The sequence below is a fragment of the Engraulis encrasicolus genome, chromosome 8, assembly GCF_034702125.1.
Source record: "Engraulis encrasicolus isolate BLACKSEA-1 chromosome 8, IST_EnEncr_1.0, whole genome shotgun sequence".
In the NCBI taxonomy this organism is placed as follows: Eukaryota; Metazoa; Chordata; class Actinopteri; order Clupeiformes; family Engraulidae; genus Engraulis; species Engraulis encrasicolus.
In genome coordinates this window covers 13923852-13941351 of record NC_085864.1, presented here as the reverse complement: position 1 = coordinate 13941351, position 17500 = coordinate 13923852, and the positions used below count along the sequence as shown (strand labels likewise).

Genomic DNA, 17500 nt, shown 5'->3' with positions numbered 1-17500 from the left:
TAAACCAGGTTATGTTAAGAGGTAAATCATCTAATAGAAGAGTCCTCATGAGGAGTATCTTGCCTGGAGTTTCTTAAATGAGGACTCCAGGATCTTCTATTAGATGATTTACCTTGATTACCTTGATTAACCTGTTTCCCTCCTGAACCAGCTTCTTAGTATAGGCCGCATGACGCCAGACACATTACGGTATTTTGAATAAAAAAAAACTGAAAAATTGACCACGGCCCCTTGGTATGCGACCTTGTCAGCTGATCTTACATTATTGGAAATCAGCTGATCTTAATTTGAATTAGTTGAATCAGGTGACTTCATTATTAAGTGAAATCAGCTTCTTTTAATGAGTTGACTTCATCTGAGCGCTTCAGACAGGAGCATCACTTGGCAACACTTTAAACTTCTCCATCCAGTCTGTGATCCTCTGACCAGAGTACTCCACGTCCTCACACACCATTGGCCAGGCGACGTGGTCAAAATATAACACCTTGTATCTCATTGGCTGGCAGATGTGTCCAAAACAAAATCTCAGCTGTCATTGGCTGACAGAGAAGGCGGGGTTAGCCCTCTTTGGAAGGGAGCCTTGGTGTTGATCGACACATGGGTTATGGGTGCATTCTACACACGCACACACGCAAACACACACATCAACCTGAAGAGCATGCCTTGTTTATATCTTTTTTGATTGATGCACACTTATCTCTGATTACATTACTGTACATTACATTACATTGTGATTAAATTACAATTCTGCATTACTTTATATTAAATTGCGCTACATCACTTTGGATCCCATTACAATACATTACATTACATCATCAATGTGTCTTTGATTTGGTGGGAGTGGTTGCTGTCTTAAATGGTGTGATCAATGTCTTTTTTGATTGGCTGGGAGTGGGCATTTCATTCGCTTGTGTCATTAAATTCTGTCTTTTGATTGTTACCAAGACCGTGCTACCATTCTATGTGCAATCAGGCAAGCAGTCAGACAGAGAGACATGTTGACAGACAAGACACTTGTAGCTAGAGGTACAGACAGACAGACAGGCAGACAAGCAAGCATTCAGAAAGGCTGGCAGGCAAACTCACGAACAGAGAGGCAGACAGACACACAGACAGATACAAGCATACAAATGGACAAACAGACAGATAGGTAGACAGACACTTAATACAATCATACAGACTGAGACAGACAGGTAGACAGACAGACAGACAGACAGACACACAGGGCGCGCGCGCGCCAACATTTTTTCAGCGCACCTGCTAAGGTTTTGTCTATGAATTCATCATTTAAAGAGCAAAGAAATCTCACACTCTGTCCATTCCACCAACAAACTTTAATACATTGCTTTGGTCATCCGACCTTCTTCATGTTGTATTACAGTTTTTCTCGATTGCCTCCACACAAGTTCTGGTACTTCACACACAATTCTCTGAACATCTCACCCATTTCCCAACTCCCCTAACCAATGTCACTGAACACTAAGCACAATTCCTTCTTTACACTCACGTTTCAGTTTTAAAACACACTCCTTTCAACCCACTACACACAATTCTCTGGATTACACACAATTTTCATGAAGAAAATCCCTGGTTGTCGCATTGAACACACTGCCATTCAAAATACTAAAATCAACTGCCATACTATGTTCACTTCCTCATCACATGGGCAAACTCTCTTCATACCAGTTTACAATCTGAAATCATCACCCCATAAGGACACACAATGCTTGTGATATTGATGAAAACATGAGTGGATGCAGTGAGAAAACACATTTGTTCCAAAATATGTTATACAATATACAATATGTTATTCATGTGGTTACCCAATATTTTACAATAAATTAGTGCATTTTTTAAAATGTCAGGAAAAATATTTAAAATATATTCTTTGCCACACATCTGTATACTCCGAGTCTAAAAACAATATTTCAGTATTTTACTACAGAAAAATACCCTCTTTAGTAAGTAGAACAATGAAGAAAAAAAGTTTCTACTGTGTGTCAAGTTGAGTATAGAGTTTTACCTTGTGCATATTAGTGTTCAATGGTTCACATAAGAGTGTATTAAAATGACTGCTTGTGTGTGTCATTTGAGAACAAAATTACCTTTTTAGAAGAGAGTACATTGTTTTGAGACAAGACGTGCATTTTTCAGAGGTAGTGAGGAGTTTTGCAGCTGTGTGTGAGGTATGGAGATTTGTGTGTGGAGATTTGTGTGTAAACTGATTCCGAAAATTGTGTGTAAGCAATTGAGAAAAACTGTAAAGTTTGTTGGTGGAATGGACAGTGTGCAGGATTTCTTTACACTTGAATGACAACCCCACTTGTATAATATCCTATGCACCTGCCCACCTACAGAGGTGTGCAAAAGAGTCTTCTTGAACAATCATTTTAGAGCACCATACCAATTTTTTTTATTCACATTTTAATGAACATTCCTTACATGTAAGCTAAACAAAACATTTCAAAATGTTTCAACTGATGAATATTATTATGTTATGTTATGAGTATTATGTTTCCCCCCCGCATAACATATTGCTGTGCACCCTGCTTTTATTGCTGTGCAGTAGGATATAAGGTATATTATATTATACTGGAATATACAGCACTCTACACCATTTGTTAACAGACTGGTTTTATATACACGGGGTAACAAAATGTAATAGAATTTACAACCTTCATTGTAATAATGTATTGTTTTTTGTGACCACCTCTTTTCAAACTGTTGTCTGTTCTGGTCCTTGCAATGCTTAACCTGACTCTTGCCACATGCATTTGAAATACACAAGGGTCTGGCGAGAGTCAGCTTAAGCAGTGCAGACAACGCAAAGCAATAGGAATGCAAACACATCAGGAATCAAACCATAGTGTACACATCAGGCATCAATTGGTATTTGTGTGCATTCCATTTAAATGGCAGGCAGCTGCTCTGAATTCAGACACTGGCTGTGTCTCAGATGGCGCACTTGTGCACTTCGAGCACTATGTTTCAGTGTGTAAGTAATATGCCATGGGCACTGAAACATGAACACTGAAGTGCACAAGTGCACCTTTTGAGATCCAGCAACTGATTCAGGCCACGTACTGTAGCTTCAGGTGTGATCTGACAGACAGGCCTGTAACAACCAGGGAAGCAAACCAGGCAATTGGCTAGGGCCTCCGTCAGTTGATGATTTTGGCCTGGCCCTCCCCTCTTTAAAGAGTCCTCTTGCTACTACAGTTAACCTGTCCGAGTCAAAATTAAATATTCATTGTCGGTGTTGCGGTCAAAACAGCTCATATTAGATCATTAAAAATGTAGTCACAGGCTTCATTGTCTCTCTCAGTACCTGGCAGACTGGTCTTAGCTGAAAATGCCCGGCCTGATTATTTGTCCCAGACCAGCCCTGATGGGGGCTTGGAGTATACGTATGAACGGCCATCCGGGTACTTTCCCCGTGAATGTGCGTTACGCCCCTTTTTGGGGGAAAACAAACCGAATGTCTCATTAACATCAGCTAGCCTAAATGAACACAGTCCATGTTTCAGTCACGGCTGTTTGGTTCTATTATTTGAACAGCCGGCAACACAACACGTTTTCGGCACGTTGAGCGTGAACAACGCTAGTCTACAGGTCCTTGTCTTTCGTTTATTTTTTAGCAACACCACCAATTGTCTTGCATGAGCTTTCCCCCCAATGTTTTCCCCCAAAAAAGGGCGTAACACACATGGCGCACATCACGCCGCTTATGTGTATGTGAGAAAGTAGACTGTTCCAGGGGGCAGCAACACAGAAGTTACGTTGTCAGAGATTCTTTAAGTATAGAGATATGCCATTGTAATAGGTTGCTATGGGCACCTAACATGACCAGGTTCCGGTCTGCCTAAAGGGGGTGTCATAATGCTCCTAGCATTGAATAGAACAGTCCTTAGGTCTGCCTAATAGAACCAGGAAACAATGGGCCAATGGAACTTCTCTCTCTCTACTCTCTCTGGTTACGTTGTCAGGTGCAATCAGTGTGAAGGGCTTTGTTAGGAACACACAGGTAACACAGGTGTTGTAATCACCGAATGCTTCTGTTTTGCAGCTGAGAGCACCTGTTGAACACCTGAGAGACTCCTCATTACAAGTAGGTATTTGTGTGTGTGTGTGTGTGTGTGTGTGTGTGTGTGTGTGTGTGTGTGTGTGTGTGTGTGTGTGTGTGTGTGTGTGTGTGTGCGTGTGCGTGTGTGTGTGTGTGTGTGTGTTGTATTATACCTATAATCATTTGTATGTGTTGATTACATGATCTGATGTCATGCTTGTGTGTCTTGCGCGTGTGTGTGTGTGTGTGTGTGTGTGTGTGTGTGTGTGTGTGTGTGTGTGTGTGTGTGTGTGTGTGTGTGTGTGTGTGTGTGTGTGTGTGTGTGTGTGTGTGTGTGTGTGTGTGTGTGATAGTAGACACAAGGACATCAGCGTTCACCGTGACAGCAAATGGACCCCCCCCCCCCCCAAAATGTCCACACAGAGACACACACACACACACACACACACACACACACACCACAGTTGGTGTTCATCTCGCTGACAGAAGACACAAGAACAGGGACGAGCAGAGCAGACTGGACCTGTACACATGAGTCGAAGTGTGTGTGTAGGCGTGCGCGCGCGTGTGTATGTTGACTTTTGAAATTCAAACACATCAATGAATAGAAGAGACTTTGAAAATATTCAGTGAGAAAATGACAAGACAAACACCAACATTCCATCTTCAGCTGTAGGTCTTAAAAACACACGCACACACACACATACACAGACACACACCTTCTAAATGTGTGTGTGTGTGTATAATTGTGAGATTTCCGTGTGTGGTCTTTGTTAACATGCGTTGGTATCTGATGGACATTGTTAATGTGATTATTTAATTGTCAATAATAAATATATTGCATTTAGTTGAATAAAAACGATGCAGTGTCTTTGTGTCTTTATATAAATGTCAATAAATATATTGCATTTAGTTGGATAAATAAAGACCATGCTGTTTCTTTTTACTGAAACACACACAATCGCATGAACACACACGCACAGGCACAGGCACAGGCACAGGCACAGGCACACGCGCACACACACACACACACACACACACACACGCACACACGCACACACACACACACACACCATTCCAAATTATTATGCAAAATACATTCTTCACTGATTTTACTAAATAGTCAATATAAACGACAACACATTTTTCAAGTCATCAGCCAATAGAGAACAAATCAAATGACCATAAACTGAAAATTGCTTGCTCTAGATTATTTTGCAAAACATTATTAATTTGTCCAAGTACCTTTATTATTATTATTATTATTATTGTTATCATTATTATTGGTATTATTATTATTATATGATTATTATAATTGGTATTATTATTATTATTATTATTATTATTATTATTATTATTATTATTATTATTCAAGCTATGCATTACCCTTTGTGCAGAGGAACAGGAGGACAAGAAGGCATGAAATCAGAGAATTGGATGCCCATTTGCCAAGAATGGTTACATTTATTTTGATCATTGCAAAGGAGTGAGCTTGGGAAACTAAAATATTACAGCGCAACCTAAGTTCCTACAAGCATCAGGGCCAAAGACCCCATGTGCCCTCAGATGCAGAGCATAGCGACTGCTAACATCAGGGTTATAAACCCTTTTACTGTTTTTACACAGATGTGCCGTAATCAGGCTGCTTGCACATTGTTGGAGCAGAATCGACCATTTACCGCACATTTGTTTAAAAAAAAAAAAAAAAAAAAAACACTAGCCAGATGTTTAAGTGGTCCAGATGAACCAATGAGCAGCAGCTATGGGCAAACAATGCCTTGATGTCAGATGTCATAGGAGAATGGCAAGACTAGTTTGAGCTGTAACAAATAACCACTTGTTGCAACCAAGAAATGCATAAGAGCATCTCTGAACGAACATCATCGCAAGCCTGGAGTCAGATCGGCTACAGTAGCAGTGGACCCCACCCAGGTGCCACTCCTGTCAGCTAAAAAAAAGGAAAATAAGGTTTCACACAGGCTCACCAGAATTGGACAGTATAAGATTGAAAAATGTTGCCTTGTTTGATGAGTCTTGATATCTGTTACAACACTTGGGTGGTATGGTCAGAATATGGTGTCAACAATATGAAAACATGAATACACCCTGCTTTATATCAACGGTTCAGGCTGGTGGTGTAGGGGCTTAAGGATGTTTTCTTGGCTCGATGTGGGCCCCATAGTATCAATTGAACTTTGTTGGAATGCCACTGCAGGGTGTATTCATGTTTTCATTGACGCCAAATTCTGACCATACCACCCGAGTGCTGTAACAAAAAACATCTGAGGATTGTTACAGGGAGATGAGGCATATCTGAAGACAAAAGGGATCTTACCCAGCATTAGGAATGTGGCTGGTGGTGAGCATAAAGTGGCTGGTGAGTGTATACTGTATATTAATATTGTATATTATCAAATATCAAATTACACCTGATGCCAATATTTGGTGATCAGACAGTGCACAAATTCACAAACACACAAACTTACCCACAAATACACAAACTAAAACACAAATGCACAAGGTTAAATCACCAAGAATTGAACTTTATTATGTGGAAACACAAACTTCATATCAATCATGAATAGATTCACTGCTCTGTGTTATGTTGTTATAATATTGTTAGCGGTACAATGTTAGATTAGGGCTAGTTTCACACTGCTTAAAGGGACACTCCCTTTAGGTCAAATTGAGTGTCTCCCTGCAGTCCCGCGAATAATTTTCCAGGCGACACAGCCATTGGCCAAAGTGATTGAATTTACTCAATATATTTTTTCCAAATGTTTCCAGCCATTTTACATTCACATTGAGTATAAATGACTATGCAAATCAACATGGAAGGTAGTCATTTCGGTTTGGGGACCATTTTCTGTTTAATATTTTATGGAAAACCACAGATGATGGTTGGTTTGCCATTGTAGCCACAATGGTATGTTGAGTGAAGTGGGGGGTGGGGGATTCCTAATTAGGTTCTGAGGTGTTTGTGCCTCGCAGTGGTGGTCTGTCTGTGCTTCCAGTAAATTCATCACTTTGGCCGAAATCTTTCAATGTCTTGGGATTACGGGGAGACACTCAATTTGACCTGGGGGTAGTGCATCCCTTTAAATCTGACAGTTAACACACTCTATACAAGGTCATCCAGTCTACTGATTGCAGTGAAGTTTGACAACTGATTAGTTTAAATGTGTTAAAGAAAAATTGAAAGATGGTTGTTTTTTTTGCCACGCGTATCATTTATGTCGCAATTTACTAACTAAATGTTTGTCTTTCTTACATAGTTGAGATAAAATAACAATCCAATTAAATCATTAATGAATTCTAAATGACACACTGAGCAATTTTATCTATTAACCATCTATCCTAAACCCCACACTATAATATCAAAGAATAGTAACCATTATTCATTTTAAAATCAAACTTATGCAAAACCACACTCTAGCAAAAAAAAAATATAAATAAAAAATTAAATCCCACTCTCATATTAAATTTAAAGATGCACTGCGTAGGATGGGGGCCAGAGTAGGCACTAACTGCTCATGGAAACTGTGCTGCCTACTCCCAAATATGAACTTTTCATCAATGTTTACAATAATAAACTTATATTCAGTCTACTAGTATGACCAAATGCTAAAAAATTCAATTTCTGGAAATTTGATGGCGGTGGTAAGTATTCATGAAAAAGGTGATATTTGTGAATGGGCAGCATGAATTTTGGTAATAACTACTAAAAATATTACACAGTGCACCTTTAAATGACAATCACGCTAAATCCAAAATACACTATGCACTTCTAAAACAAACTATGAAATGTAATGTAATCTAAAATCACAACCTCACACTATTAATCAGGCTATAGGAAGCATCACACTGTAGATCAGGCTATAACATCACACGTTTGAAATAAAACTTAGTCACTCATGCGTCTGACCGTCGCGACTGCCAGTTTCCTCGAGACAAATTCCCCCCAAAAACGGGAACAAATCAATTTAGAACATTTTCAGTGGCTTTATGGGACATGTTCAAGGCAATGTAACACCACTTCAGTTAACAGGTGAATGAAGGAATAGGTGGTCTAATCGATTCATGCTTCAATCAGTTACATACAGAGGCATGTTATGAATGCTACACACAGTCTTTGCATCTCCCGCGGAGAAATTTTGTAGTACCTGGCCAGAATAAAGTCTCAAAGACACGAGCAGTCGCGATAGCCAGATTAGTCACTCATCACTATAACTGTTATCCATGCTGCAATATCACACTCTCAATCAAAATCTAATTACTCTAAATGATACACATTCATAAGTGGCACACAATAACACACCATAACATACTCAACGTATCAAATTAAAAGATGTAATTCATCAAATCAAAATTCAAGACACTTTATCCCTTATTAATCCCAACTTGAAGTAACTCATTTATCAATATCAATCAATATAATCAATAAATTATAATATTCAATATAATATGAACACATAACTTTGACATGTTTGGAGAGTGGGTCTATATGTGTATATTTCTCGCATTTGTGTGTGTGTGTGTGTGTGTATACTGTGTGTGTGTGTGTGTGTATTATTTTGTGTACTCACATAAGACTCCCTCACGATGTTGCCCGTGATCGTCAACTAGCTGCAGTACTTAGCCTGGTGGCCCATCCATAATACTTGTCTTCATTCGTATTCATGGTCTGGAGGTTATTTTCTGAGGAGGGTTTAGTCGGCTACAAGGCGGTCGGCCAATAAGCAGACAAGATAGGTGAGGGAATCGTCTCAAACCAGAACTGAGTGCAATCCTCTGGCTCTTATAATCACGTCAGGTGTGTGTGTGTGTGTGTGTGTGTGTGTGTGTGTGTGTGTGTGTGTGTGTGTGTGTGTGTGTGTGTGTGTGTAAAGAACCTCCAATGAAGAGAAGAATTATGGGCAGGTCACCAGGTTCTGCAGTACCACCCGGACAAGTTAAAATGAATAGGTGTCAATGGAGTTTCCTAAAAAAATGTTTTGCCCTGAATTATTAATATTAAAGATATCATTGGAGCATTTGTTTGCCTCTAGATTATTATATGATGAGTCTGCAAGCCGTATTTATGAGGCAAAATCCATATACCTACATCTGCTCTGGTAGAAAAAAACTTAACACCCAAAAAACTTCACAATAACTGCCCTTAAGTAATACCAACCACAGTTTTCAACAGGAAATTTGTATTCGTGAGGTTGATGACTGACTGGAAATTAGAGTTGAATATATTTGAACATTTAGCAAAATTGACACAGGTTACCCAGTCATCTCTTGCCCGTGGGCGCCATCTGGTGGAGCTGCAAGTTTTTGAGGGAATAATAAGAGCCAATGGAAGCAAGCGTTCTGATCTATTCTGTGTGTGTGTGTGTGTGTGTGTGTGTGTGTGTGTGTGTGTGTGTGTGTGCATATGTGTGTGTGATGGCTCCTCAAGTGTAGCGCTGGTAGCAAGGCGCTCTGCCGCCCCTCGCTGGATTGGTCCCCTTACTGCGCCCATCAGTCACCTTCTGCACACACACACACACACACACACACACACACACACACACACACACACACACACACACACACACACACACACACACACACACAAAACTTTGACTCTGAGGAAGGCGCAATGCAGGTGTGTTGAAACATCAGTCACTTTATTGACCAAAATAAAATAAAAAAATCTAAAGAGTATGCAGAGTGCTCCGGCCGTCCTTGGGTCTAGTTGCTGAGAAGTAGGAGAGTGTGTGTTGATTTCACAGTCAGCACCAAAAAGGCTGAACCTACTGACATCATTCTACAGGGACTTAAACATAGGCTACATATACCGTATATATGGCTCATTTGGCAAGTAAAGGGGTGTGTCTTACCGCTCATCTGGCTGACGAAGGGGCGCGTCTTACCACTCACTTAGCAGCCAAAGGGGCGTGTCTTACCACTCACCTGGCCGGTAAAGGGGCGTGTTGTATATCTCACCTGGCAGATAAAGGGGGCGTGTCTTTTCACTCACCTGACTGGTAAAGGGGCGTGTTCTATATCACCTGGCTGACAAAGGGGCGTGTTTTATAGCTCACCTGGCAGGTAAAAGGGTCGTTTGCAACCACGCAGCAAAAGATTTGATCAAAACGTGATTTGCTTGGTCATAAAAAGGAGGGGATAACTGCGTCGCAACCAAGCTGGACACATCAGGACGACGAGATTTCAACAGCGGCAAAGAAGGTGGATCTATAGGTCTGTGGGTGGATCTACCTATTTTGACAGCGGGTGTACCAGGGCGCCCTCTCGTGGAATTAAATAATCATGGCGCTAATTCCATGACGTGCTTACCATCGTCGGCACATGCTTGTGAAATGCGAGACTCTCTCTGCGTCTCGGAGAGAAATCGGGTGGTATTGTGGTAGAGATACAGGTTACCACTCAGTGAATCATGGAACAAGTCTTATGTGATGATTTGGCTTCACTTCCATGTAATAATTCAGTTAATTAGTACTCACTTTAGGCTATTCATTTTGTGTTTTGGGACCAAAGTCGTCATTCAGATAGGACCGTTTTAAAAGTACTTAACAGCGCCAACCCATGCTGCGAGGATTGAACCCAGGTGTTCAATATGTAGCTTTACCATGGCGCGCCAACCACAAAGGCCACTCTGTTTCGTGCACTTTCATACATAAAAGACTATAAGTCTCTCGCAACTGGTCTGTTTCCACATTAACCAGCAGCAACTAAAGACTCTCCGTGTTTCGGTGCAGTTTCGAACCGAGGACCTCATGAATGGAAGTCAGGCGCGCAACCACTACTCTAACCGTCGAGCAGGCGGCCCGCGGAATAATACTGGTTTTGTAACCTACGGCATACACTCCTAACGTGGCGAAGATGGAGCATCTGACGACAGGGTGGTTTGTTTCTTTTTTTTATTCTGTTGTAAGTGGGTTGTGCGACCATACATATGGATGATACCAATCTGAGTATGCTGCATTTGTGCATGAAATGCATTTCAGCATGTAGAAAATGAAGCACGTTCAACTACACACACATGAACCACATGAGCTATGAACACCAATCACGGCAGATTCCTCACATCATGGAGGAGGTCTTCTTGCCCGGCAGTAGGTTTCTGCTACTGCGGAGTTGCTTGACAAAAATTTTGTTCCCGCGATGGTTCAACGCCATGTGACACGACTGCCGCGCAGAGGTCACTCCCTTCAACTGCGTCTTGAACGGCAAATTCTAACCATGATGCTTCACGCGGACACACTGAGCATGCTCGCTGCTTAGCAAATTTTCAACTTCGTCAAAATTACGCCATCACGAACGCCCTTAATGGGGCGTGTTCTATATATTACCTGGCAGACAAAGGGGCGTGTTTTATAATGTAAGAATGGAGATTATTGAGTGACTCAGATTACACTGTTGATGCTATCTCAAGGAGAGTTTGGGCCTGTTTGTGCTAGCTCACCCCCACTGAAGATGTGGCATCCCCCGTGGTGCAACTGGCCCTGACAAGACAAAAGGGTGGTGGGGGGGTGGGCGGTTGCCGTATATACCTCACCTCAGAGATTCCTCTGGGAGTCACTTCCTACCTCTGAAGGGCTCCAAACTCTGTTATTCTCTCCCTTTTTTCTCTCTTTCTTTCTCTCTCTCTGTCTATCTATCATGGGTAAACTCTATTTGATTTCACTGTATCCTATGTACCTGTAACTTACAGTAGCCTTGAGTTAAATGTAATGTTACCTTGCAGTTGATAATTAAATGGTCATTTATAACATTCGTTCATTTGCATCTCCTCATCTGTATCATGCCATTTGTCTTTCCTGTGTCTTAAGTTAACACTGCTTCTGTTTCAGATTTCCACTCCAGGCCGTCGTTGGTTAGAAATATAGTGGTCTTAGTGGAGGGAAAAGTTATACTTTTACAATATCTCACCTGGCAAACAAAGGGGCGTTTCCGAGAGCAACAGTCATCCAGCCACATGTAGTCTCCTGACTCCGCCTTTGTCACCTGTTCACAGAAGCGAGGGAATAGTAAAGAGAGCGGGAGAGAAAGAACAATGATGATGGTAATGAAAGGAGAGTGTTGAGGGAATGGTGTCTACACATCTATGAAAGAAATGAGAAATATACTGTTACTGTATATACAGTTATAAGCCAAGTGACATACTCACTATGTTTACTACATGATGTTTTTCATTCTGAATTAATAATTCAGAATTAAATAGTTCTGTCGAGTTTACTTTTATCTTTATTTTAATTCTGAGTTAAGAGGTGATTACATGACGTTTTAAAGCGGAATTAAGCTTTATTCAGAATTAGTAAGTTAATTCTGAATTAAATGTCTCATATAACTGTAGCAATTGTAATGTTTCAAGAAAATATACTAAATAAGCCAAATGATACACTTTTCAAAAGTACTATACTGTATATCATTTTATAATGTACTGTACTATTTATTAGCCAAGTTTCAAAATGTACGTTCTAGAAATTCAAATACTTTAGAGAGATCCTTTTGCCTTTTCAATTTAACATTTAGAATGAGACACAGAGACAAAGTACTCTGTGTGTGTGTGTGTGTGTGTGTGTGTGTGTGTGTATGTGTGAGTGTGAGTGTGAGTGTGAGTGTGTGTGTGTGTGTGTGTGTGTGTGTGTGTGTGTGTGTTACCTGTCCACAGTGGTATCCAAAGCGCCAGCGTGGGAAGTCAGTGGGGTGCCAGTGTGTGTAGCGCTCCAGAGGACCCTCCAACCACTCCCAGGTCTCCTGAGGACACACACACACACACACACACACACACACACACACACACACACACACACACACACACACACACACACACACACACACACACACACACACACACACACATTTACAGAGCGCTCCACCAAGGTGGTATAGAAGTAGACCGTAAAACACACACGGACCCTTGGCTGTAGGAAGCAGTGTACCAATCCGACCCAGACTATGTCGGCGGGACCGTAGGGTGGCTCCAGGGAGCTGAGCAGCAGGTTGAGCTGCGTCTGGGTGGCCTCGCTCAGGATGTGCAGCAGCCTCAGGCCCCTCTGCTCACACCAGTCCAGGGCCTCCAGCCAGGACACACTGCTGTTCACATACATCAGCTCACCTACAGGCACGCAGCACATGCACATGGCACACACACACACACACACACACACACACACACACACACACACACACACACACACACACACACACACACACACACACACACACACACAAAATATACTGTGTGTGGGAGGTTGTAGACCTACATAAAAGCATTTAATTCATTTTCAATTCAATTCAATTAAAAAAGCAATTAATTTAGAGGCTCCAATTTAGCAGTTAGCTGGAATAAAACCTAGCTTCAGTTTAGTTAACTCCAATTGAGCTAGCTCCAATTTAGTCAGCTCCTATTTAGTAGTTAGCTCCCATGCAGTTAGCTGCAATTAAGCTAGCTCCTGTTTAGTTTACTCCAATATAGTTGGCTCCAATTTAGCTAGCACCTACGTGTATGTAATACGGTCCAATTTAACAAGCTCAAATTTAGTTTGCTCCAATTTTGTTAGCTCGAATTTAGCTACGTCAAATGCAGTCAGCTACAATTACGCTAGCTCCAGTTAAGTTAACTCCAATTTAGTTAGCTCTAAATTAAATAGCTCCAGTTTAGCTAGACCTATTTTATCTTGCTCCAATTTAGGTACTTCCAACGCAGTTAAGCTAACTCCAGTGTAGTTCGCTCTAATTTAACTAGCTCCAGTTTAGCTAACTCTAATTTAGTTAGCTCTAAATGACCTAGCTAGTCCTAATTTAGCTAGCTGCAATTTAGCTAGCTGCCATTTATTTATCTTCAATTTAGCCTAACGATCTCCACTTTGCTCCTATTTAGTTGGCTATAATTTAGTTAGCTCCTATTTATTTAGCTCCTTTTTAAGCTGCTCAAATCACATTCTGTTCAATCTGTGCCACCCTCTTGTTTTAGAAGTACAGTTTGGAAATACATGACAAAAGCATTTTGAATGAAATAAATGTGGCTAAAATGAATGAAATATAACATTTTAATATTTGTTAAATTCATATTTCACATAAATACATATATGGGGAATATTGTCCATCCCTGTGTGTGTGTGTGTGTGTGTGTGTGTGTGTGTGTGTGTGTGTGTGTGTGTGTGTGTGTGTGTGTGTGTGTGTGTGTGTGTGTGTGTGTGTGTTCGTGTGTGTGTGTGTGTGTGTGTGTGTGTGTGTGTGTGTGCGCGTGCGTGCATGTGTGTGCCAACTGACCTAGAAAGCACCTGGATTTCTTACACATCATGGGCGTGGCTGTAGTCACAGATGCTGGAGTGGTGGTGGGGGTTGCTACAGGTGCTGGAGTGGTGGTGGTGGTGGACACAGGTGTTGGAGTGGTGGTGGTGGACACAGGTGCTGGAGTGGTGGTGGTGGTGGACTCAGGTGTTGGAGTGGTGGTGGTGGTGGACTCAGGTGCTGGAGTGGTGGTGGTGGTGGACACAGGTGTTGGAGTGGTGGTGGTAGTCAGCGGTGCTGGAGTGGGGGAGGTGGTGGTAGGCGCAGGCGCTGGAGTGGTGGTGGTGGTGGTGGTGGACTCAGGTGCTGGAGTGGTGGTGGTGGTGGACTCAGGTGCTGGAGTGGTGGTGGTGGGGGTGGAGGCGGTAGTTGTAGTAGTGCCGTCTGTTCCATCTGAAACATCAGATTGTTGAAACATTCAGACATAATTATGGTGATCATCATTTAGTATTTTATCCAAAGTGATTGTATAAAAGGACAAAAAGGCTACAAATGTGTTGGGGACTAGAGAGTTAAATGTGCTTCCCATTCACTTTTGCTGACCGTTGATTCAAGAGACTTTTTCCTTAGTGATGTGCAATGTGACCGAGAAGCGACCCAGCCTTACAGTAGTGTGTCAAAACGGAAAGCTTTTTCATGCAAAATATAAATAAATGTTTTTTGTTTTTTTTCGGGGACACAAGGATAACAGATTTGCTTGATCAATACACAGAATCATTTTGATTAAAACTTGAATCCCTTGTTATTTGTTGTTTTTCAAAAGGACAGAGTAAAAAAAAACACTTTTAGTGGAAGTTGGTCTTTAAGAATCATGAGCATGAGGCGACCATCAACCAACACCAACTGCGATGGCTGGGGCATATCATAAGAATGGCCCATAGTTGGCTGCCTCACAACAATCTGTGTGACCAACTAAGACCATAATCAACGAAGGAAGCGATTCTGGGACCAGTTAAAAACTGCACTATAGATGTGACATCAAGTCGGGGGAATCTGGAAGAAGCTGTTATCAACTGTTATTATATGGTGTGACGTCATCGGTCGAATGCTCCATTCATTTCAACGGGGCTCCCCAACGTTCGCACGTCTGTTATTTTTCGATAACGGACGGGTTGGTCTATAACAGACCGCTGTCAATGGCAACAAGACTTTTCACTGCTAAAGCGAATGTCCGGTCTTTTGTCACTCTAATCAGCTGCTGTGATAGGCAACACCTGTTGTCTAGGCTACCTGTTTCCTAGCGGTGTTCCACAACGGCACTGTTTTGTTTAGCGCAGCAACAATCTTTTGACATGAAAAATTATAATAAACTTAACATTAAGCTAAATAAAGAAATGTCCCCGTCATGTGTGAATCATTTAAGTAGGCTATATCCATATAATAAGCGGGTTAACTTTCGGCGAGTCGGTCGCTTTGTGGAATAGCAGCACTTCAGAGAGAACAAGACTTCTAAAGATTCTCTCTGTCGTGCTGCTATTCCACGGTAGCGACCTTCTCACCGAACGTTAACCCTTACTTATCAACACCTGGAGGCAGCAGGTGGTCACTTGGGATGCAGGAGGAAGAAAAGACATCAAGGAGACAGCAGAGGAACATCCCCATCATTACATTACATTACATTACATTACTTAGCTGATGTTTTTATCCTGTGTTGGAAGGAAAATTGTGTTTCTTTTTCTCACTGTTATATTTAAGGTACTTTTACCTTTGACACCTTTGCTCAGCAGTAATGACACCATCACCACCATAATCACAAGTCCCACATGCAACAGAACATGTGGGTCTGGAAAAGGACTAAACAGAACAACATCATGTATAGTACAATGGTGAGTGTGTGTGTGAGTTTGTGTGTGTGTGTGTGTGTGTATGTTGCGAGATGTACGATAATTATCGCTTTGCACCATAATTTTGTCCATTTTGTCCTCTGTACGATCAAAAAAACATGATGTACGATAATTTCAGAGTTGTCATTCAGTTCATTTAGATGCCTTGAAACAACAATTTGGGTCTTGTACGATAATTCCCTCCCAAAATGCCCCCAAAAACAATAATCTAGAGGTTTTGGTACGATAATTCAGCATTTTCAATCTGGCAACACTGGTATGTGTGTGTGCGTGTGCTGCTTACCCTGGTAGCAGAGGAATGTGTGTGTGTGTGAGCAGTCTTCAGGACTCCAGTGTGTGCCGTTAAACACACCACAGTTCTGCCCATTAGCTGCTGCGGAGCCCATTGGGAGCTTCCCATTGGTCCACATCCAGGGGAGGGTGGGATCACTCCTACTCAGGTCAATCCAGATGGAGTAATACTCTACTGATGCCTGTGCTGCTTCCCAGAAGGCGCTGTGTTCCTGCCAGCTCAGGATGCTGGCCAGGTCTCCTTCTGTATCCCTGCAGAACTTCGCAGCAGCTTCCCAGGACATCTCCTCCTTCACCAACCTGAAGACCTTCACACTCTCCCCAGACACACTGTACTCTGCACACAACAAAAATATCCACACGTACACTTATTTACAATCACACACTTCATAACTATCACTGTGCTGCTGACTAACACATGCACACACACACACACACACACACACACACACACACACACACACACACACACACACACACACACACACACACACACACACACACACACACACACACACACACACACACACACACACACACACACACCACAAAGCTGTTACTGTCACACTCACCGTACTGACACATGGAGAAAACAGGTGATTGACATGCTGCAGTGAACCACTCTCCTGAATGGGAGAGGACACACCCAGTTCTCCAACCACGACGGGGATCCCACTGACGTAACATTCTGGTCCACCCCCACTGCTGGCCTGGACCCTCTCTGTGGAGTCCAAGCCATGTGCTGAGAGTACTGCCCCCTAGAGCCTGCTGGGCGGATTGCAGGTGTTGTTTGGAGAGGATGACGGCCAGACCAGTGTGACTCTGACTGCAGCGACGCTGAGCCTCCTCCCAGCTAACAGACTCCTGCAGCAGGGTGTAGCTCCTGATGGGGGACATTACTACACACACACACACACACACACACACACACACACACACACACACACACACACACACACACACACACACACACACACACACACACACACACACACACACACACACACACACACAC

General features: G+C 42.1%; 3 protein-coding genes across 5 annotated transcripts in view; 1 reads left to right on the top strand and 2 right to left on the bottom strand.

The window, feature by feature from the left end:
• Positions 1–4966, top strand: part of LOC134454182 (arf-GAP with Rho-GAP domain, ANK repeat and PH domain-containing protein 1-like) — a 57530-nt gene extending 52564 nt beyond the window's left edge. For 2 of the 3 annotated variants that reach the window (XM_063205013.1, XM_063205011.1), the window contains exons 32-33: positions 4067–4108; positions 4417–4966. In XM_063205013.1, coding sequence (XP_063061083.1) covers positions 4067–4108; positions 4417–4419 — 45 coding nt within the window. In that variant the 3' untranslated portion in view covers positions 4420–4966. The remainder of the gene's footprint in view (positions 1–4066; positions 4109–4416) is intronic. The other variant, XM_063205012.1, reaches the window with a different exon arrangement.
• A 4535-nt stretch (positions 4967–9501) lies between these two features.
• Positions 9502–14433, bottom strand: LOC134453532 (rheacalcin-1-like). Its single transcript, XM_063204322.1, has 5 exons — positions 14330–14433; positions 12973–13172; positions 12716–12811; positions 11984–12058; positions 9502–9579 (listed from the first exon to the last, which is right to left on the bottom strand). The coding sequence occupies exons 1-5, from the start codon at positions 14358–14360 to the stop codon at positions 9502–9504; spliced, it is 480 nt and encodes a 159-aa protein (XP_063060392.1). The 5' UTR covers positions 14361–14433.
• Positions 14434–16560: 2127 nt separating this feature from the next.
• Positions 16561–17500, bottom strand: part of LOC134454810 (uncharacterized) — an 8543-nt gene continuing 7603 nt past the window's right edge. The window contains exons 6-7 of the mRNA XM_063205969.1: positions 16631–16822; positions 16561–16586 (exon numbers count right to left, since the gene is read on the bottom strand). Of these exons, the coding sequence (XP_063062039.1) occupies positions 16561–16586; positions 16631–16822 (218 nt within the window). The remainder of the gene's footprint in view (positions 16587–16630; positions 16823–17500) is intronic.